Here is a 25,084-nt window from a genome sequence, read left to right on the forward strand (position 1 = left end):
AATTTTAAAAAGAAATTGTATATTTTGAAACTTTGTACTAAATTATCTCTTTTATAATTGCGTTTATTAATCTACGATTTGTTGGGTATTATATGACCAGATGATGATACAATTTTTTACTCAGATTTTGTTAGCTATAAGAATTTTTCGAGGATTCAAAGATTCAAAGATTCAAAGATTCAATTATACAAAGATTCAAAGATTCAATTATTCAAAAATTCAAAGATTCAAAGATCCAAAATTCAATTATTTATGTCTGACATTCAATTATCCAAGGTTGTATCCACATATTTTTGATCTCAATAATCTGATGAGTTTAATACGTTTCAATGAAAGTGAATATCAAAATTCGCATATTGAAATATGACAGGAACTAGCGTGAAATTCGTAGAAATTAGCTGTAAGCTGTAACAATTACGGGAATGAGTGGATGGTCTTCTCGTGTAATAATTTTCATCAAGGACTGATTTCATCCTCACTCGTATATATTACGATGTGCTTTCAATATCCGTCCGTCGGAAACAGAATATAGTGGAAATGCGAGGAATTTGAGTGGAAATAACTTGCAATCCGTCGAAATTAGTTCTGATAAAGTTCATAAAAAAAGATCAACAAATATTTCACTCGCGCGATAGTCGCAGACACGCTTTTCCTGTGAAATTCGTCGCAGTTAAAAGTGCATTCATGAAACAGTTTTGCATTTCTAATTATAATTCGATTAATACTATATCTATTTTTAATATATTTTAATTATTCTTTATCCATTTTCGTAGCAATTTCAGTAAACTGTAAAATAAACTAGTTACAAACAACGAATATTATAGTTCATTTATTTTAATCATGAAGAATAATGATTTAACCCAATTTTGTTCGCCTAAAATGAAATATCGAAGCTCTAATTTGCATAGAAAAAAACAATTAGAAAAATATAATAGACTCATTTGCATTACCATGCTGCATAAGCCTACAAAACTAAAAACAACGTTATATTGCAATTACCCTGAAATCTATCGATTGCTACAGTATCTGAAATTTTTTACCGACAACTATTAAGATCTTTATTTTACATACAAAGGTATCGACGAAGCAAAATATTGCTTATGCAATGGTCTGATATATATCAGATTCGCAGCGAGGATGAATCTCCACAAGCTAGTTTAGTTTAGTAACAGTATCGCGAGTCTGACGTGAACTCGATTGGCAGTGGATTTCATGTTCTAACATATGCGACGCGTGTTCCCAGAGGATTAATCGAACAACCGGAAGAGACGTTGTCATTCCGGAAGAGACGTTGTCAGATGGAAATTGTTAATACTTTTGGAGCATGATCCGCTGATGCGCGAGAGTATAGGTACAGTGACGGACAAAGGTATACATGCACCTTTCAATACGTTCCGCGCCGACAATCGGCTCAAAATCCTCACACAGTTGGAGCAATTGAATTTATTAAAGCGTTGTTAGAAAGTGAATATTTATCTTAAAGAGTTTTATTTGAACTTTTTCGCATTTGAAACATTCTGGTCAAATTCAGTTCGTTCAAATATATTGCAATAAAAATGAATTTTCAAAATTGATAAAAAATTAGTGTCACCCATATTTGACTGGCGCGGTGCTCAACGTGTTAAAAGCAACAATTTCCTTGAAACTGGACTAAATAAATTATCAGGATCTACAAAACACATCTTCGAAATGTTCATTACATAAAAAATTATTCTCGTGTCCATTCCAAGTAATTGTATAATTAAAATAAAAGTAATAGTATATTAAAATTCTAAGTAATAATGTAATTGAAATAAATGTATTTTAGTAAATGCGCGATAAACTAGTGTTTTCGACGTTCCCAAAACATTTAAGTCGTCCAGTCCGGTTTTAAAATAGTTATTGCCCTCTGAAAGGTGTACGAATACAGTCCGACCGAGTTCGCCGGATATGTGTACCGTGTCGGCTGGAAAAATTCCGGGATTTCTATCGAATTGGTAATTCGGAACGGCGCACGGCGAATTTCGCGGGAAATTTATGCCCTATAATAATTCTCCGCGCGAACGAAGCGATTAAAGGTACGATTTATTTTATGTCTTCAATTAAAGCGCTGAAAGCTGGAATTTATAAAGTCGTGTTCGCACAACGTTCAACTATTTTAGCTTCCGCGTCCCTGTAACGATCGCTTGTTTCGATAAACGAGCAGATATTACGGCGATCGCAGAAACCCGTTAAATATCGGGGCTCATTAAATGAAGAATTTGTACAATTTACTTCCGTAATTTCATTCGGAATGGAACTTTGATGATATTACTGTGCAGTGCGTAAACGTGCTCAGAAATATTTTCGAATCTGACAGTTTGCGGGACTTTTTAAAAATGTATAGAATAAAATTGCATTATTAGAATTATTATAATAATTCCAATTGATTAAAATTATTAAAAGAAGAATCGCAATTTCATCCAACTTACGTTTCTTATAATTATCTTTGACAATTTTGATTTGGCATAAATTCCTACAGTTTAGTAACACAGAATCCATTACGCATATCTCTTTATACTTCAATTTTCATAAACTATTTTGTTGGCATAATAACTTGTTATAATTCAAAGCATTTTGATGTTCGATCCTTCATCAAAGAACTCATTTGCTTTCGAATCTCAAATATGACAAATATACAAGTTGATTAAATCCACTACATTCATTTGACATTCATAAAAATGTTTATCCTCTGGAAATCGAAAGATCGTATTTAGACAGTATTTACCGCCGTTCCGCGACATAGTCGGTCATCTTTAAAAATGAAAAGGTCAGGGAGATATTTTAAATAGAAATATTTTCGCTGCTTTATCGACACGAAACCGGTGCTCACGTTAATTGGCACACGTTTATTAATATTTGCACGCGGACCGTGGATCACGACGTGTTGTAATACCTCCGGAATGTCAGATTCATTGTTGTTTCGTCTTAGCCAGTGGCCATGTATTTCGGCGTGATCTATCTGCTTTCATTGTCAGGATAAAGGATCAATGCACCAAGCTACCAATCGGTGAACTGGGTTGTACGCAATGCGCCTATATTGCGGTGCTGTGCGATATCTGTAATCCCGTTCTCTCAAATTTACATGCGAAACTCGGGGATACTCGATACAATGCCATCTTTGTGTTGCAGCAACAACGATTTACTTGGTCTTTACCGTTATCGCGAAATTTCAACATGACCGTTTCATTTTATGCGGCTAGCAAATATTCGATAAGGATTAGCAGTGTGATTCATGAACTCAATATTTAATCGCGTTAATTCTGCGGCTATTGGGCTCATTAAACATTCAATTTGAAATGTTTCAAACGTCGATATAACTGTTTCAAAGTGGCCAACGTTATCAGTATGTTAACAACGAAATTGGACAAAATTTTAATCGAATCATGAGTAAGTAAGAAGAATCAATGAATCATAAATTTTATTCGATATTGTCGAATGAAAATTCGTTTGAATAAGATGTTACTTGTCATTGGAAGAAGAATTTGAACTCCAGCGATGTCTGCAGCAAGTATTAATTATAATATTAACTTTAAATATAAAATTTAATTACAAGTACTTTTTGTTTTATCCATTCAAAAAATTTTTAATGGAAACTTCGATTTTAGTATATTCTTAAGAAGAAATTAGAAAATTTGAGTTATAATAAATCTTAAATAAAGATTAAGCTTTATTAGAGGTTTTATTAAGCTTTCAAAGGAAATCTAGATGAATTGTCTTTAAGTGGGAATGATATAAAGTATAATAAATTTATATTATAAATTTGAAAAATAAAGACAAATACGTGATCTAGTCTTATTTTATTAGAAGTTTAATAGAATTTCTATTAAGCTTTATAATATAATATAGAAGAATTGATTTTAAGGAGTGATATGAAGTATAATAAAGTTTTACTATGAATAGTGAAGATACATATAAATACAATAGACAAATCATTTCCGGGCGCACAAATCTAAATGTCAACTGTAACTCTCCTCCGCTCGAAGGAACCTCACAGCTCATTAAACATCCTTTTGAAGATTAAAGCGAACGAACGAGTGTTGATTGCCTTCGATTGTCTTCTCAAATTCTTTGGCTTCCATTCATGAAAATTGCTCGAGGAAGAAAACCATTCCGTCGAATCTCCGTTCTTCTCGTTTAATCTTGCGAATTGCGATCGACGCAGCGCCTCCGAATACAAACGCCCGATATCGGGAGGAAACGGTTCGCTTTAAGATAATCTCGAGATCTGCCTCATCCCGCACACATTCCACTTTGGTTGAAATATCATACCGGCCGTTGCTTCCCATAGGCCAATCAACCTCGAAACGTTCCCCGCCGCAGTTTCGCCGTTCCGGCGGATTTTCTCGCGAGCATCATGTTAATGAAATTGCGTTAACCCCCCCGAAAATAGTTTCGTTGTACCGAGGACGTAGAAAAAAGTTGATTAAGCCTTTAAGTGGAGAGCTTTTGCTGGTTTAATCGCACGCGTTATCGTTAGAAGAATTTCAGCACTTTAATTACTGGGCCGCGGAAAATGCGCATTAATTTTCTAGATTTATTAAAATTTCATTTTCCTCGTGAATGGTTTCGCCGAGATTAAGGCGAAGCTAGGTTAACACTTTTGTCTGTCGCGCGAACTATACGTGGGTGACTGAACAATTTGTTGAAAATTAACTTTGATGTTCTATTATGTTCTTCTAATCTTATTCGGATCGATAAGACGCAAAAATATTGTACAATTAATTTACGTATATACTTATTTATCGAATTTCAGTTTGATTAAATAAAGTACTTCAATTGTTAAATATTAGTGCACTTAGCATGTTTACATTCAATATATTCATAATTTTACGTAACCTACTAGTCACAAAGCAGTAGAAAACACAATTCATGTGTGATATCCATGGTTTGATTGCTATGTTCAACCCTGTAATCGAGTTACGAAAAATCGAAATCCCGTTCATACGTTTTTCTGTGGTAAATCATACTTCATTGTTTACGAATTAAGCTAACAAACAGCAACAAAGAAATTATTTTTTATCCTACGTTATCCTACTATTTAATAGTTATTTTTCTATCCCATATATTTCAATTATCTAATACTGTGTCTTGATTCTAGCTAATCTAAAAATTGTATGAACTAACATGATTTTAATTAGCATTTCTCTAACTTACAAAAGGAAATCGATGCAATCGTTTGCTTTTCTTTATTATGACTTTATATTGTCTTCAAACTATAAATTAAATAACTAGCATTGTATATGCATAAATTACTATACACCATTTGAATAATTCTCACTTTAATTTTTAAATCTAAAAAACAATGCAAGTAATATTTTCCTATTAATTACACAAATTACTTAGTCGAAATATATTCTTGATTTCTAAACATCACGGATCTTTTTAATAAGACGCAACCATAAGTAAAGCACTGTTATTCAAAGTTATTACGTGGAACTCCAAGCAACAATTACAAAAATGGTTCCAGCACAAAAAGAATACCGTAAAAGCTGTGTTACGTGTTTATTCGCGTTAAAATATTCCGCAGCGACGAGATTTCGCGGGCGAGCGGTCTGTTTACTTAGCAAGTGCATTAGGAGAATGGATTTTTGGGGAGGACATTTTGAATCGGGACAAAGCAATACACTACCACGATTGTTGAATTGGGTCAAGGGGATTGCATGGCGTATTTGATACTCGATCTGCATAAGGCGTCATAAGGTTTCGCTATCAAGGCGACTGAACTGATTACGTTACCCAGTCATCCATTCTAGGTTACCATCGGTGTCTACCGCACGAAACGGAGGATTACAGAAATTTTTCGAAAGAAAATTTTCGAAAAATTTCTTATTTATATCCAACTCGTCAAAACTGCGACGAACACAAGCATCGAGAATTATTCGAATAAGTGGATGGAATAATTTATAATTGTTAGTGCCCAGCACTAATATTCTTCATGACATGGACGTACCTAGCCGGCTATTTTTAAGCATAGGATTTTTGGCTAGTCAGCGAGTATTAGAAAAGCGTGAGAGGGGTAGCAGTTTACCTCGAGAGACAACTTTTTTTAGAAAATTAGAGTTAGAATAGAATTCCAGTAGGAGGCTAAATATAATATATTATAAATATAATATATTTAGCCTCCTACTATTTACACTTTTCGCCACTAATTCCGGTCCTCCATTTAATACATCCACACATATAACGTCACAATTCGTCGCTATTACTGACGACACCGTGACGCCCCAACAATAATAAATGATGAATAATTATTATTCGAATTAAATGTTCGAATAAAATGTTCGACTGGAAAGTATTGACTCGGACAATTGTCTCGGATAAATATTTACTCGAAATGAGATGGTAAAACGGCACGAAAGCCGAAGTGTGCCAGCGTGGAAGCTGGTAATTGCATCGATATCGGCGAATATTTGCGACTGTGGGAGCTCGATGATGTGTTTATTACGGACTATAGGACACTTATTATACGATCACGTGAGAAGAAATGGACCGGGTACGGCGGGGCAAGATGATTTAGTCGAATCCCAACGCTATATCTTCTCCTTCTACCTCGTTTGCTTCTCGACCCGGGGCGCAATAGATGAATACAAAAACGCTATCTGTTAACGCTTCATTAAACTTTCTCAACGTTATTAATCCGTAGGGTCTCGGTTTCCATTCCGACATTAATCGATAACTCATTGAATCCTGTCCAATCTTAGGTACAAATCTTATCTCGTTGCGAGAGTGCTTGCACACGTTTTCGCGTGACATTTCTGTCGAGCTTCTTCTTTTTTTTTTGCTTCCACTGATTTTTTTTCTGTAACCACGCTACTGGAAATACTTATCGGCCTCACTCGAAAATCGTCGGGCTGTGCATAATTTTCTCAACAATATAATTGACAAAATGCATCGCGCGCAATTTAATTTTATCGGGACAGTGGGCTGGAAATTTTTGTAAAGGCGCTCGTCTTAATTAATCTCGAAATTCTGATAGCGCGAGAGGGATTAATGATCGCGCGCAACAAGCGTGTAATAAACTTTGTTGAATCGGGTTTGAATATTTGTTTAACTCTGATACAGTCCACTTATATTTTTAATATTCAATTTCATAATTGAAACTATAAAAAACCGTCTGCTTATTTCCATTTTTGTTTCTAAATAATTTATATATGTATTAATATCATAGAATTGTTTATCTTGTACGTGTACATTCGTATAAAGATTTATAATTCATAAAACTAATATATAAATATTTATACAAAACTATTGTTATGATATTCCCAACTCATTCAAATCGCTGATACGAAGTATACGTCTACCTATCTCCTTTATATTGTAAATAATACAATCAACTTTAATTTTGTATAAACAAGCGCAGTCTATTATCAATATTCCTATTAAAAATAAACTAATATAATATTAAGTTCAACTCACGCGATTAATGCACTTAAACACAAAATTTTGAATTCCGCCATCGACACAATTAAAATAAACGCAATTAAAGGGATAAAATAGTTTTACTGTACTTTCTCACTTTTCTGTCCTTTACTTCGACGTACGCTCCGTCGCAAATATGCACAATAGAAGCGTTGCTCTCAAACCAGGCGAATGACACGAATGACGAGAAGAGTCGCGAGAGATCTCCGTTATATGGAAATCTGGGATACCCTATCCCTAAAAGTTTCGTCCACCGCCGCGAAAGACTTTTCACTTCCTTTTAGAAGTGTGAGATGTCTCGGAACTTTATTTTTCGGTATTGACAAGCGCGAGAATTTACGGACAGACGACATATGAAGTTCTAAACTCGTACGACCGGGTCCGAACTTCGTAATAAGTACGGAATCGAAGTTCGAACTGTATTTCGCTCGCGAAACTATTTTGCTCGAGGACTGCCGCGAAAATGCGGGACTGGAAGTCCGTAAATAATTAAATTATTGCGGTGGAAACGAAACTGCAAGTTATTACTGTCATTATTATACATATTCATTGTGCATATTAAAATGATTAAAAGAAGATATAAATTTAATTTCTGTCTCTCATAATTAATGTGGATAGGTTTTATTTTGCATAAAGATTTGCAGTATAATATTTTCATTCTTGCTGTATTAAAATAGGGAACGAAATGGACGTAGACAGTAATTCAGCGTTTATGCTTCATTATTAAATGTGATCATAAAATATGAATTTTACATGTAAATGAAATATCCAAGCAGAGTGCCATTGTTAAACTAACCCTGTAACCTTGAGTCTCATTAAATTTGTCAAGAATTAATGAGCGTTACTTTCTTCGTATTAAAATTGTTGAATCTCCTCAGATGCTACCCTCTAATGAATGTCATGACGGTGACCTAAATTATATTGAACAAGTTACTACAGCTATAGTATATACTTTTATAAATTTTAATCTCAGGGTATTTTAAATAATATAAATTGAAATTTCGAAAATGACTGTATGCTTTCAATATGTAAATTTCCTTTGATTTCCTTTCCTTTTTATGTGAATTTCTTTACTACAAATATAAAATGTATTTACATATTATTTATAAAAGCAATTACATTACTTATTTATAAAAGCAATTAAATAAATTTCTCGCCAATATATCCTAGAATCTGGAAATGAACATCGCGTAGCGAAAAAAAGGTACAAGTAAATCTGCACCGAATGATGTAGTACAATGGAGAATGATATGACAGGTGAGAATCTAAAATATACAACAGTTGTACGTCCGCGGTTTTCGGAACGGGACTTCCAGCCGAGATCAAAATCAGACGATTTATAGCATTCTGGTGTCGTATGGATATGCGCCTGGGCTTTATTTATCACCGAAGCGGCAGACACGTGTAGCAAATCCAAATTTCCGCAATTCTGCAACGTGGACACCGTTAATTGTTTCGAAACGTTTAGCAGTAAGGGAAAACACCTTCGATAAAACTTGGAACGATTAAACTTTAGAATCACGCGAACGATAATAATAGAAGTCTAAAAAGTAGCGTGAAGATTTAAGTCTAAGAAATATTACAAGTGCAGACCCGCGCAGCATTAATTGGTTGTTAGTCAAAGCAGATTAAAGGCAGGACAATCGAGTTGCAGGAAATCTCTTTAAATAGTGGAAACGCTTCGTGATATGAATAACCTTACATAATATGAAAACTTTGCAATTTACGATGCGTTCTATATGCAAATGTGAATACGTGTGCGAAGATAGGATAATTTACTGCTAGTTCTCGGATTATTTGCTTCGTTCGTGTTATCTGATTATTTGAAAAACGATGTTTCAGTTCAGTGTTAAACTTCCTCAAAATTTTTAGTTTTCGAAAATAGTTAGTTTCAGCATCCTTTGGAGTGGCTGCTCTTTAAAAATGATATTATACATTAAATTTTGCATTTCAAGCAAATAATTATCTTTCAGAAAACGATGTGAAGATACTATTTGCATATAAATTTAATTCTTACGCTAAATGACAATTACGTTCAAGTAAAACGTGAACATTTACTTCGAGACTTTATCAATTCGTATTTCATACATCAAGCTTTACGGAATGCTTAAAAAACTGAAAGAAGATTATGATACTATGACAGATTAGTCGATTATACCATAATATAATTGATGGTTCAATATTTTTCGTGACACAGAGAAGTTTCGCTTTTTATAGAAGCGATCAAGAAAATACACACGACGTAAGTGGATGAGCAGAATTCCACGGAGGACGCATGATGTTATAGTCGCCTACACAGGCTGTTTATGGGTATTGTTTTGACACGCTATTGTAGCGGAACACCTGTACCCACTTTGCATATTCCGTATATTTAATGGAACCATATAACATGGAACTTCAGTTGTCATTTGCAATTCAACGATTATACAGAAAATTCTGCACACTTTAAACACTGTATCACCAATGTTATAGACTCAATTTTTATAGTATATAACACGTAGTACAATAACCATTGTTATTTTTCACTGAATTTAGAAAATCTAAGGCAAAACGTTCTTTACTAATATTTCATATAATATTATACACTATTACTAGAATGAAAAATACATTTTCCAAATCTCTGTTCTAAACAATAATCTTAGAAGATTATTGCTTTTTATAAAATTCCACGGTTTAGTATAAACAATTTCGATAACAAATTCGAATACTTTCATATCCTTAATCTGTGAATATTAATTACATTGTAGAAAATCCTTTCCGATATTTTCAATTATTGAAATTGAAAAAGCGACTGTTTTTACTGTTTGTTCTTAAATATTTCTATCTGCGACACAAGAATTTTCTATCACGTGTATACAGAGTAAGTCACGAAAAACAGAAGAAATCTAGGTTTTATGTTTCGTTCGCTTTAGCATTGTATATTAGCAGTAATGAAGTAATTATAATAATACTTCCATCATTAATATTATATTATCAATATAAGAACGTTTATATTATTACTGTAACTACGCTATTTCATAAAAACCCATTAGAAAGACTACGACAATTAACACGATTCAGTACAGAATTTCTTGCTATTCTTTATTTACTACAACAGTAAATAATAAACCGAAAATTTTACATAATTCTAGCAACTATTTTGTTCGTAAAAATATAAATTTTTTTACCTGAAGCAACTGACCTTTTATCGAAATATATTAGACGCAGGAAACCGAGAGAAGAATGCATATCTATTCGCGGATATTGCTTCAATGGAAAAATTTAATTTGGTTTGTACCGTGCCGAGGTGTCGTGCGTAAATTTCCGCGACAATCGAACCGCCTATATTGAATATTCTTGGTCACACGTTCAACGCAATTCCACAAGATGATAAATATTCATAGTGAAAGATGAAAGGAAATTCGATTGCCGGGGCACGATGGCATTGGAGACGAGGCATCGGTTATGGGATAGATAGGCGAAGCAGCGATATCCTAATGCCTGCATTTCGGAGATTTACATAGACATTTTGCATATAATACAAACCGTATGTAAATGTAACTCGCAGTTTTGTATTCGATAGAAATATATTGCGAACGTGTTCCGTTTAACCTCAAAGGTCCAGAGAGTCGAAGGTGTTGCTACAGAATTTGATTTTTTAATTTCTTTCGCTCACCGTCGACAGATTGGCTGTGTCGATTTGGCAACCACGAACATTCTACGGACGCCAAAGTAATAATTTACCGACCGAAGAGAAAAATTCTTGTAGCTGCTATTCGACTATAAAATGTTATACATTGATTTCTGATTTATTGCAGTTTAATTTTACTGCAATTTATTGGAATTATCAATGGGGTACACGATTCTATTAAATTTACTTTTCGTGTAACATCTAATTCTGTTATATGTATAATTTATATTATGTATCATTAATATACCAAAGTATTTAAAAAAGAAGATTAACATTTATTATTATCAAATAATTTAATAATAAGAATTCTAGGTATAATTATATATAAAAATTTTCGTAAGATTTGTATGTATACAACTTGACTATAAAATATACGTATAAAAGAATGCAATGTAAAAATAATAATATATAATAGTATATAATAAATTTATTATGTATATGTATTTACTTGTAAAATATACATAAATAATTCATTTATTAAATCTTAAATAATTCATTAATAAATTAAACACGTAATTAATCTTTTAAAGATGTAAGAAAATTTTTCAACTTTCAGTTTTCAATTATGAAATTCAATAAATTACGACATGTTGGTTACGGTATTTCTTGCAAAGTGCACTTACTGATGTTTCTAGCATACAGGTCAGGGTTAGGTCGAGGTCCTTTTTTAGAAGGGTTTCCATTTGAAACACTTAAAAAGGAAAAACAAATTACAGTAACTATTTTCGATCCTGCAGATATTTTCGTACATACTTCCAGACAAATAGTCTGTAGTTTGTAGTCTGTAATTTTAAATTTTTAATACTTTATGCGTCCTATGGTTAAGGCAGACAATTTTTATCTTTCACAAAAATTCACAGTTCAACGAGATGTGTCATCGTTGACGGATAAATAATGATGTTCCAGGCTCGGCGATCGAGAAATTATGCGAATGCATGATGGACGACAGCCTGGCCGATCGGAGCGCGGTGATCAGAGCTGCCAGGTGTCTTCTGGGCTCTGTGACGAGAGTCCTCCTGGTGGCCGATGTCGTCGTGGTCAATCAACTCCTCAGTGCGAAAGACAAGGTGGCCACCATCCTTGATCGGCTGGAATATGTCTCGAACTTCACCGAATTCGTAAAAGCTTTTAGCCAGTTCGGGACGGAAATGGTGGATCTGGCACATCTAACGGGTGATCGCCAAGTAAGTTCCAACTATCTTTTTATTTTCTCAGTTGGAGTATATAACATGATTAAACATGACTTAGCACGATTAATCAAGTATAATATATATATAAATTCCATAAAAATAAAACTCTTTTGTAATACAACCTAGTGTGAATGAAACTGTCCTTATGAGATTAACACCTTAGGTATTGAAAATGATTATGATTTTTTTTAAACGCCTTAACAGAAGATAACAATTTACATTGTGTCAACAAGAATATTAATTTTATTTATCTACAATTTTCTAATTTTTTATTCTTGTAATATTACTATATAGAAATATACTACTTAGTAATATACTTAATATTACTATTTAAAAATTATAGCAATATTAAATCATTGCTACTATGGAGAAAATGGTACGCAAATCATTATCAGTTGTATAAATAAAAACAGCTGCAATATTTAAATATTGCTTAAGGCATATACTACCCAGTCAGAATGAAAGTCCATTAAAAAATCAGATCCTCAATTCACAGTACATTTGAGACGGCGATCTTGATTGCCAAGTAATTCCAAGATAAATTACACGAAATTGTAGCAAGCTGCTCGAAAGTATAGCTACCTGTCTCTTTACTGCAACAGCAGCCTGTTGAATTTTTCGTGTTTCCTTGAAATTACTCGAAGACCGGCAGCATAGTAATCGCATTCCCGTATGCTCGGTAAAAGCGCCATTTGCCTTGGTCCACCCCACAGGAAAATAACAACCGGAGAGGTTCGGACGTTTAAATGTAACAGTGGAAATAAACGGCGGCAATGCTTTCTAATTCCAGAACGACTTGAAAGACGAACGGCGAAGGGCGCAGATGGCCGCGTCCCGGCAAGTTCTCGAAAGGAGTACCATGATGCTGCTAACCTCGAGCAAAACCTACTTGAGGCATCCAGAATGTCCGTCGGCCAGGGAGAACAGAGACACCGTTTTCTGTCAGATGAGAAGAGCCATGGATATGATACACTTCATCGTGAAAGACGGTGTCTTGTATCGCTACATGCCGAAGTACCAGCCAAAGGTTGGCAAAGCAATTTAATTCTTTCATCAGCTTATTCCGTATTTCACTTGATCATTAATCGAGAGTTTGTTTCTTGGAACTAAATATCGAAGTAGAAGAAGAAAGTAGATTCATTATTTGTTGACTACTTTGTTTTTAATAATTAACGATGACGTAGGGTAATACTCGTAGTATAGATTGATCAATTCACTTGTTCTGTTCTTTTTTTCAAATATTGTTAATGATTTTCTTTGTTGGAGGTTTATGATAAAGTAGGAGAAGAGTGTAGATTGATCAATTCTCTTAATCTATTTTTCTTCGAAATATTGTTGATGATGTTATTTGTTAAATATTAATGTTGTAGTAAGAGGAGTGTATTTCACTCAGTATACATTTCTCTTATGCAGGATGTCACGAAAATGGCTAACAATGTGAAAGTGGAGAATAGCTAAGGTGATTTTCAACAACTCTTTTCTTTACAAAAATTTTCTCCGAAACATCGTTAACGAGTTATTCGCAAGAAACATTGACCAATGAGAGGCAAGATTGACTAGCGCTAGATGATCGAGCCAACGAGCGGTTGAAGCTCAGTGCTGCTCCCTTGGCTTGGTCATGAAGCGCTAGCGGAGCTCCCTTTTCATTGGTCAATGTTTTTTGTAAATAACTTGTTAACGATGGCTTGGAGAAAATTTTTGTAAAGGAAACAATTGTTTGAAATAACCTCAGGAACCCATCACTTCCGGATTGCGAGTGAATCCACTTTTTTTGTTGTCTTGTCAAACATTATTCAAAATTTCGATCATTAAATATTGATGTCGAAATATTGGACAAATATAGTTATGATTTCTATGCACGTACTCTATAGATTGAAAATTTCGATAGGTGAGTTAGGTTTGTGATATGCTCACATGGCAATCGCGAGAAGATTAGTGCTTTATTTTATTTTAATGTTTGCACAGTCATGTTCACTATAAGTTAAGGAAAATAGAAGAGCTCAAGCTGCAAATTTAAAAATGGCACGAACTCATTTTTCAATATTGTGAGACTTGATCTAATTCCTCCTGAATCATTCATAAAAAACTATAATCTTTCTATAAACTTAAGTAGCTAGCAATCACTCTGATTCAAAAGAGAATTGAAACATAACAGCCGATTTTAACACGAACTAAAACTGACAAAGTAGCATTAAAACTTTCATACTTCTCAGGTATAAAGGAGTATGCGAATAATCGAAGCTAATATACCACAAACCACATCGTTTTAACCTTGCGAAAGGTTCGAAACTGGCTCGTTTTCACTTGCTTCGTCTAAATTGATACCAACATTATCAAATTTTAATTGTTACTTTACGGAAATGATATTTTATCCAGCGTCAGTAAACACATATACCGGTCGAATATTAATCAACGATGAAACGCGATATAAATTGCCTGTCAAAAACACCCGTTGAGGTTGTAAAATAATTTGCGTCCGCTTAATGGTGAAACTCCGAAGACACGTTATAATTTTTAATGTTCCAAAATGTGACTTTTATTTTTCTACGTTTTTTCTAACGCGGAGATTTAAAAATAACCAACTTGAGAATATTAAGAATAGAATTTATCTTTTAAAATTAATTTAGGTAAATTATTGCTTACTATTTTCACGAAATTAGTTTCTTTCTACGCAAACACAGTATTTATTACTTAATTTGCAATTTGGAGAAATTTAACAAATGACTGATAATATTTGCTGTATCGTGAAAACAAAAGGTCTCAAAACAAGGGTTGTTTTTCAACCCGTTTCCATTATTGTCTATCACAATACATATTTTAATATATTTGTCCATGATATTTTCGAAATACAATACTTTTCATAAAACACATAATTTAACAACCAACTAGCTATTTCTAACAAGTACACTCGTCACGATGTAATTACATACTCGTCAGAGACTGCTAACAGATTTAGCAATATTTTTCGTGAATGTGCGCAACGCCATGAGAAACATATGACACGTTTAAGATGTCTAACGTTTTAGTATGTCAAGGGGTTAATTATGATCGTCGGTGTACGCGTGCTGGTGAAATTTACATTTCCGCCCCGGTTGTTTCTAAACATCAATTAGTCAGCACAGCATACAGCAAGTCTGAGACAGCGGGAGTTTTCAAGGACTAATATTTATGGGTCGAGTGTGGCGGTAGCTGTTAGGCAGTGTATACTTATCGTATTTTAGGACATACCTAAAATCTGGTGATATGCGTGCATAGCTGGACGTTTACGCCGAGGATTGTCGGCTGGTCGTTAAGTTTAAGCACGCACTCGTAAGTTAGGTGGCGTCGTTATTTGCTTTTTATGCTTCGCTATGACCTGCATTTCAGACTGTGAACAGTAACAGTTTGAGATTTTAATGTTTCTAAATCAGGATTCCGGTTAAACAATTCCATCGATACTAAATGGTATCGGGATATATACAGATACTGATGTATCAATGAACTATATATCGCTCATTTGCCGGATACCTTACTTCTTCGCTTCTTCTGCATAATATGCAACGTTACCATTAACCCTTTAATAAGAGAAAGAAAAAAATAAAAGAAAAAAAATAAAATACAATTTACGAAAATCGCATTTGTATCATAAAAATTTAATAGAATATGCACCGGCAAATATAAAATATACAAAACGAAAATATTAAATATTCACACACTATTATATTTACTACCTTTATTATACATTAATATCTTATATGGCCCAATAAGAATTTAGATCGATTCACGCTGCGCGACGAACGTGTTAAGACAACATTTATTAACTTTTTCTTATACAACATTTTAGCTTTACTCTTACTCGCAGAACACACTATCTCGTATGTACGAAAAAATGCGGGACACACAGTATATCAACTCTTCGAACGTTTCGCTAACAAGCCGAAACTTTTCGCGTCCTTGATGCAAGTTTCTATGCAGTGGCTACGATTTAAACGACTTTTGCCACTGTGTTTTCACGGATTTTTGGCGCCGCTGGGTGCTGTTTATTGTCTTCCCACATCGCCCATAAACAGGGACGCGTTCGTCGCACAGTCTAAAAGAGATTCATTCGAAATGAAATATATTGGACAACTTGAAACTGGTCCAAAGTGCTTTCGTTCGCTGAATTCGTGATTCATGGTTGTCCCGGAACGCATGATTTCGGTGGCCTTGAACCGTCATGCGCCACTTCGTGGGAATGAAAACGCTGGGTGTCCAAGATGGTGTTATTGTTGTCGGATTTGGAAGAAGTGCCCGCAATTTCTATTGCGGTTCCGCGAATCGATTTGGGGGACGAAGAAATGGAAACCGTGAAGCGAAACAACGGGGTTCCATTGAAAATCGTTTTCAAGAAAACCACGAGGTTTAAAAATATATAAGGCAACTCGCTTTATTCTCGTAAAGTGGAATTATTCTTTTGACTGGATTTTAAGACGCGCGGCGAATAAATGGAATATAAAATGATGAACACGTACGGGAAAAATTTCCGAGTCGATTTGAAATTGTTTTTAAGTTTAATGTCAAGGAAATACTTTGTAGGAAAATTGAAGTCTAACTGAATAAGTTGAATTTTCTCTTGGTGAAAATAAATCGAATACACCAAATGGAATTTTTCTCTTTGAAGAAATATTTTCGAGGACAGTCATTTTAAACAATTGGATTCGCGTTGATAGAATTTTGTGCACATCTTTTCGCAACTCTTTCTATTATTGCAGTCTTCGTAGGCAATCTTTGTTTTATTTGCGATGAAGAAATATTCTATAAAGTATAAAATACATAATTTATTAAATTTTGATGAATTTGTTCGATGATATGTTTCTCCCAAATTTTAATTAAACGATGATTATACTTCGTTAAGAGATTTTAGATAACGGCGGAATAAAAAATTCTTCAATGTCTATGAAATTCATGAGCGCTAGAAGTACAGCATTAAACTTGTGACATAACGCCATTAGGGACTCCGATTATAATTGGATTACGTAAAATTGAATAACGCGAAGTGCCGTGAAAAAAGATGCGATTATTCAGAGAATATTTCAAAAAATTCGATTTCCTTGAAAACGTTAAAATACTCGGAATAGTGCGAGATCGCATGATGCCGATAACAAAACGTTAAAAAAGTGAGACGATTAAATACGAATGTTACGGGAGGTCGGATATTTCAATCTAAATATTGAAACTAAATATTAAAACTAAATATTTCGTCTACCCAAACGTGGATATATCGATCAGAAATAGAAACTTTTATGTTTGCTAAATTATTATGACTTTGCTTCAAACTTGCATGACTATATTCGTAATTAAACAAGTACAGAAGTGAATGTTAAATAAAAATAAATAGAATTTCTCCATTTTTGTAAATATTATAAAAAGAAATAATTTCAAATATCAGAACGTCAATTTTACACAGTTTTAACAAAAATTGACTAGAAACAAAAACGAGAAAAAAGATTACAAGATTTCAAGAATATTGTCGCCTTACCTTCAAGCTACCAAAACTATAAAAAAAGAAACAAACTTTTATTTTACTTTAGTATATCGCAATTGAAATAGTCAATTTTTATTTTACATAATTATTGGCAGTCTGGTAAATACTGCAAATGACATCTCATAGTACAGTATCAGTAGAATGGTCAACGTGTGGTCAGACATGTGACAGATATTCTTTTATTGTTATCTTTACTTCACGTATTGTTTACTCGACTAATGCTCCGTAAAAATTTATTCTAGTGACAAATAAGTTCTTCAAATAATATATCAATTAAATTTTTCAAATACAATTCTGTTCCAATAATATTTCGAAAGAATTCTTCGATTAATATATATGGAATAAATTCTTTAAATAATATATGGAATTAATTCTTCAAATAATTAATGTGGACTAAATTCTTCAAACAATATATAGAATAAATTCTTCTAATAATAATATTAAATAAATTCTTCAAATCATATGTATATGGAATAAATTCTTAAAATAATATATCAAATAAATTCTACAAATAATATATCGAATAAATTCTAAAAATAATATATCAAATAAATTCTACAAATAATATATCGAATAAATTCTACAAATAATATATCGAATAAATTCTCCAAACAATAAATTCTCTGAATACAATATTATTCGAACGCATTCCGCGAATAACATTTTATTGGCTATTCGAATAAAATATGCCGAACGCCGCACATACTGCTAACTATTTCTTATATTCTGCCGGAATGCCACGCTCGGTGCGTTCAAATTCCCGATTTTTCATAAAAACACGATTTATCGGGAAAAAATAAAAATGCTCGACAAGAGCGTGTTCCAGTTTCGAAGGTATTACGACGATGAGAACCGCGCGAATCGTCGCCGATGCATTTCTTCGCGCGACGTTCGATGCAGGATCCCCGAAATAGCGATAGCCCGGCGACATCCTCTAAAGTATGCTTCCTCGCAGGCATCTCGAAAACGTAAGATACATCTTGCCCGCGCAATAGCGTCGTCGATGTATCGACAGCAATGCAAATTGATATCGTAGCACGGACAAAGCCGACACATAGCAAACGCGGCGCAGGGATGGATGTCGTCGACGTTCGCTGAGCATTCTTCGGCACGTGCCAAATTGCGGCGTCGAGATTCCGGGTGCATTAATGCACCGGCATTATTTAAATTTCTTGCCAGCCAGGGACCGGGAGGCCAGCCAAATCCCGTCGAAGAACAATGGGTCAGATAGTGGGAATTTATTTAGTTTAAATGCCACTAAACGCCTCGCTCTTGGACGCGTTATGGAGTCCAGCGAGACTTTGGCCTGATAAATATACTCGTAGGCGGTACGCTGTTGCAAACATGTGGGACGATTGAATCCGGACGTTTTATGCTATCAGACTTTAAGAATATCTTCAATTTTTCTCTTTACAGAATTAATATAAATTATTTTATACTGATAATAATAATAATGAAATACTTATTGCCATCAATACCAATGAGTAGCAATAATAAGATCAGAAATATTTTATTTCAGCTATATCAGAGAATTCGTTATTAATATTATTCATAAAAAAAGAAAGACGTATTTTGTTGAAAATCAATAATATGTAAAGAATAATTTGAATTCTCAGGATTCATGATGGTAATATTTTAAACACTCTATTTTATTACATACAAAAGCTCAACAGTTTCGCATAATTGACACCGAAGGATGTTACTAACATGTTATTATAATTATTATTAATATAAACAAATTATTCGTTACATTAAGATCGCTATAATACGCGAGCACTCTCGACGCTATTATTAATTGTAGGCTACTTATTTACCTCAGACTAAAGGTCATTGTTTTAATAATACTTAAACATTGTATAAAATGAATACCCCATTATCGATTTATAATATTTCACACGGTTTTACACTTCGAGATCATTGAATTATGTCCCGTTAGGTCGATGAAAGGTCAGACTGCGCAATGATCGATCGTTCACCTGCTGTTTATTTCGAAGTTCCACGATACGCGTTTTTCCTTGGCAAATTTACTTCGGCAGTTAAGTTTTCACTTTCTGCAGCCGAAAGAACTCGACAGCCTTATGGACAAGTTCCAAACTACGTGGCCCATTCTTTCTCCAGACACCAAGGTGATTTCACTTAAATTTAAAGTTGCGGCATTTTAACTCTCCAGTGTACAATTAGGATCTCAAGGACCTTCCTTTATCCATACCGTTATTAATAAATGAAGTTTCCCTGCAGAATATAAAATAGTAGGTCTACCAGATAGAATACAATATTTTTACTCTTTTCGTTATAATTTTGTTCACAATAGGAAAGGAAAATTATACATTGTATTTACACGTTTGAATACTGCAAAATATAAATGAAAATTTTATCTATTTAAAATTAAGAAGTGATTTAATATCTTACGAGGCAACCTGCATAATTAATAACTTCCTTCATATATTCACTAATTCAAAATGTACACTGGAGACTCACTAAACCTCTTCCAAAAAGTTAATAAAGAAGTGTTTAAAATCCGTTTACTCTTTTTTCTAATATAAGTATTTCATACAAATATTTTAACTTCTGAGAAATAATAAAAAGGCTAAGAGCAAAGATATGAATATTTATTGAATATATAAATATATACGATTTGCAGAGAAATTCTAGAATTAGTATTATCCTAAATAGCTTAATCGATATCCGTGATTATAATGAAACTAAAAAGCAACCGAACGAGCCGGATCGCGTTTCAGAATCTCCCGGCAAGTAATTACGCTAGTTAATGTGCATACTTAATCAGTGTGCTAGTTGGGTATTTTATAGTCGAATGCTCTCTGGCTCTTGGTTCACTGCAGTTGGTTGAACTGCGAGTATATGAGAGGACCTTAGGATGGAATATATTTAGATGTAGCGTGCCATTAAAGTTCCGTGTATTGATCCTAGATCGTGTTTACCTTGTAAACATAATAACGTTTTATGCTGCGTTTGGTATAATATTAAGCCGCCGACAACAAAAGCTCCCATGGGAGAATACACTCGAAGTTATGCGAATAAATCTGAAAACCGGTATTATTAGGAATATTGTCAATAATTTTTGCGAATATTGTCGTGATTCTGTTTTTAAAAATATTTAGACATCAATGAAATTAAAAAGCTTTGAAAGAGATAAACATTGACGCTATTTGTTCCAGGAAAAATGAAATGAATCTTTTCTAGAATTTCATAATGGCTTAAATTTCTTTTTTAAACACTAATAACATTTTTTAAACACTAATCACTTGTGTAAAACAACATATTACTTAATACAATGGAAAATAGTAGTATTATTTTATACTATACATATTATTTAGTACAGTGGAAAAAAATCGAATCGAATGACATATTAAATAATTTACGAGTACAAAGTCGACATATTTTATAACCACAATAATATGTGACATAATTTTTATCTATACGACACAAGTGGCAGCAGAAGTTAATATGTGTACTGTAATACATATTTGTAGTAGAAGAACATTTTAGTATGTTCTGTGATCGATGGTTAATAATACAAATAGTATACTGTAGTTTGAAATCAATATACCGCTAGTTCAATACGTTGTGTTATTGTTTGCGTTATACGGATGTTTATGTGTCTATTTCTGGACCGCAGAGACCACAGTAAATTAGTCGAACATAAACTGACAAATCATTTACAAAGTCAATTCCAAGAATTTCAATTTAACCTGACTTTTTATTAACTGAGATCGCGCGACTACATTACTTTACATATAAAATAACATTTCAATAAATTTCATTCTCTTCGAACGATATTTATGTTGATTCTCATAAGCATCCGTAGTACAATTATTATCGTTAGAGTATGCGCATGGGTTACCAACGTGGCTCACAATTACTATGTTTTCAATCAATTATTATTTTCACTCAATTTCTATAAATTTGCTAAAAAATCGCTTCATAGAAGACAGGTTATTACTAAATGTTGTTTATATGTACATTTTTAAAAGATTTTGTAGATCCGTAGAGAACTGTACAGAGTATCCCAGCTGTTTCCCCGCAAAAACTTTACCAGTACCTTCTAGTAAAACCAAAAATAATTTTAACCAAAGAATTTTAATGCTCTGTTAAAAAGTTACCGCAAAAATCTAGAACGATAACGAGCTCCTTTCTCGTAGTATTCCGCTATGAAATCGTACACCGTAAACGACAGATATCGACTGAACGACCAAATTAACGGCCCCCGCAAGTAAACATTGGAGTTTATGGAAACATGCGGAATAGATAACGGGAAATGTTATAGTATGCTGTGTCCACGAAACTCTAGTCCGTTTTCGTTTTGTTGTTTGCTTATAACTTTATAACAGAACATTTTACAGCCAACGTTCCTATCACATTTTTTTCTATTTTTATTTGCAGTTACGAGTTGGTTTCGGAAGAGATTTGTTGTGCAACGCAACCAATAGGAAAGGGAACCGAAGTTCGCATGGTGTTTTGCATTGTACCCGTGTAGGTTCCCTCTCGCATTGGCTGCATTACTAAGCAAATCACTTCTCGCGCCAACTTGCAACGCTGTCTCATTTGTCTGTATTGTGAGTAGCGTTGCCAGAAAATTGATGGCACGTGCTCCACCCCCCGCATAATCATCCGCAAGTTCTTTTTCCCCCATGCTCCTCTTGGAAAGTGTCGGCTAGGAGAATACTGAAGTGGTGAGGATGCGTCGCGGCCAAAAAGCTGACCTACGCATCGTCACGTGATGATCTAATGCTGCTACGTATCCCCTCCGTTACTCCTAGGTGATTCCCCTCCATTACTCCAAAAAGATTCCCCTCGCGCCATCAATTTCCTGGCAACTCTGACTCTGTCCGATATTACCGATTCTGCTATCATTTTGCGGAACAGCTGGAACACCCTGCCTATCGTACGAATGAGATGTTTCGTAGATTATTATCGAATCGACATGATTATTAGGGACGCGCGTACTCTACCGATCCCAGTATGCTCTAAATGATCGCAGACGTGATTTATTCGAAGGCAGAATCCAATACAATTGCAGAATCCCGCAGAACTGGATTACGAGCGCAGGACAGCGCTGTTCGGCCTCAAACACTTCGAGAGACTCGTCGAAACGACGAGGATGACTCTTCTAGGGCCTGGATGCCGAGAAACGCTCACCGCAGCGTTAGACACTGCCATCGAGAGGACGCACGATTTCACCGATAGCGCGTACACCAGCCACGAGCACAGAGAGAACATCCTGCTGCTCTGCGACCGGGTGAAATTGGAGCTGAACTCGCTGCTACGTGTTGGCAACAGCATGGTAAAGTTTTCTCACCTTTCTCATTTAAATTTCGGTAATTAAAAGGTAATTGAAACGTACTGTGGTGTGAGTGGACATAGACAGAAAGTACCTTTTGCATTTCGTATATTAAAAAAATATGTTCGTGTATTTCTATATTAGAAATAATAGGAATAAATATATGACAAATATTGTATTTGTATATTTTTATCTTAAAACTTAACAAAACACGATACATATTTGTATATTTTATCTTCTATTACTCTAATATAGAAATACACAAAAACACGATTTAATATACTTTTAATATACAAAATATAATAGTTACATTAAGTCTACAATTATGTACAACATTGTATCTACAAATTATTATTCAACTACGGACCTATATTCGACAGAAGAATTTTCTGTATCAATGCAAGATAAACTAAATCTCATTCGTTCTTTATCGAATGATTTTCATAAATTCAAAATGAATACATTGATATTTTAAAATTCTGTTCCTGTTTTCACTATTTTAAATTGCATTCACTCGATTCCGCCATAAATGCAGAGGTGGTATCCATAGTCTAATAATCACAGATCGATAAAAACGGTTTGTATATCGGCGGCCTGCCATATTTTATCGCAGCTTTGAAGATCGGAGTTGTCGATAAAAAGTCGACGATAGCCGCGGCGTTCAATAAATGGTAAAGCCGCAACGCCAATAATGACTACGTGCGAACAGAACAATTTGCCGGGGGTGAAGCGAAGATTTCATGCGAAAAATTTCATATAATACCGGATTATTCGCGACAGAGTAATCCGAGATGGCCTGGCCCGTGATGAAAAGAGCTGACCTGCCGTCATAAATCCGAATGAATGAGCAGGCTAAACTGAATCAGTTAAGAGAGGCTGCCTATGGGTGAATAGACAGTAGAAGCCACGTATCTCGGTAAAAAAAACCGTGGAAAGCCACTTCCCCCTTTGATGGAGGACTATGCATTCACCCCAGATCTCTATGGGAGATTGGAACGCACAATTTCTTCCTATTGGTAACACCGGTTCAATAAAATTTCAACTTTTCATCGGATTTATAACCGTGAAGAAACGTATCCGCTTGATTTTCGTTAGCCCAACACGGATCTGTGAACTCCCGTAACTGTTGCGCGTGGTTTTTGATCCAAATCGAAAAGTGAATTTGCAACTTTGAAGAATCTTATGCCCTGAAGGAAATTACTATGTGTTAATATCATTCTAACTTGCATAGTAGTATTTCGTAACTGACATGATAAACTGAGAATAAACAAAATGTGCCAACTGTAAATACCCTCCGAATTATTTATAAAATTAATTAATTCATCGAAAAAGTCATAAAAGCATTTATGACAGAAATGAGTAACTGAAATATAAAATTACGAATTATATTACGCTGCTTTAGACTTATCAAACTTATTAAAAGAAATGATATATTTTTATTTAATTTCTGCTTGTTGCAATCGTCTTTTAACATTTTTATTTTACATAAAGGTCGAAGCTGTGAATGGAGTCAATATCTCTTGTAATATTATAATTATTGCAAAAGCCATTCATTCAAACCAGCTTCAAAATGATAAATCTGAACGCGTATAATTTATATAGTTTTAACTTTTTACATTTGTGTATTGAGATTTTTATGGCGCAGTGGCGCGATCAAAAATTCATTGTTCCTGCGACATACTAAGGAAGCCACATTTTATTGCGGCATGTGCAATACACAACGAACGATAGAGTGGTAACCACGATAAATATTGACCTTTCAGTTCCTGTATCACTCAATAAATTGCTTCGATTTTATGGGACTTTTATCGGCGATGGGTTTCGCAGTCAACGAGTTAGTGATCGATAGACTGCAGATGTTCACGCAAACTGCGTTCTTCTGAACTGTTTTCGAAGAACGTGAACGAAACAACATTTTCTCTGTATATACAATTTAACAAGTTAACAGTTGTTTGGAAATGTCATTAATAGATTCGATATTT

General features: G+C 34.2%; 1 protein-coding gene across 2 annotated transcripts in view; it reads left to right on the forward strand.

Annotated features, from left to right (window-relative positions):
• Window positions 1-25,084, forward strand: part of Alpha-catr (alpha-catenin related) — a 157,765-nt gene that overhangs the window by 109,811 nt on the left and 22,870 nt on the right. For both annotated transcript variants that reach the window (XM_078178267.1, XM_078178266.1), the window contains exons 3-5: window positions 12,017-12,294; window positions 13,091-13,327; window positions 22,824-23,105. In XM_078178267.1, the coding sequence (XP_078034393.1) occupies window positions 12,017-12,294; window positions 13,091-13,327; window positions 22,824-23,105 (797 nt within the window). The remainder of the gene's footprint in view (window positions 1-12,016; window positions 12,295-13,090; window positions 13,328-22,823; window positions 23,106-25,084) is intronic.

Source organism: Augochlora pura, chromosome 4, assembly GCF_028453695.1.
Source record: "Augochlora pura isolate Apur16 chromosome 4, APUR_v2.2.1, whole genome shotgun sequence".
NCBI classification, from domain to species: domain Eukaryota; kingdom Metazoa; phylum Arthropoda; class Insecta; order Hymenoptera; family Halictidae; genus Augochlora; species Augochlora pura.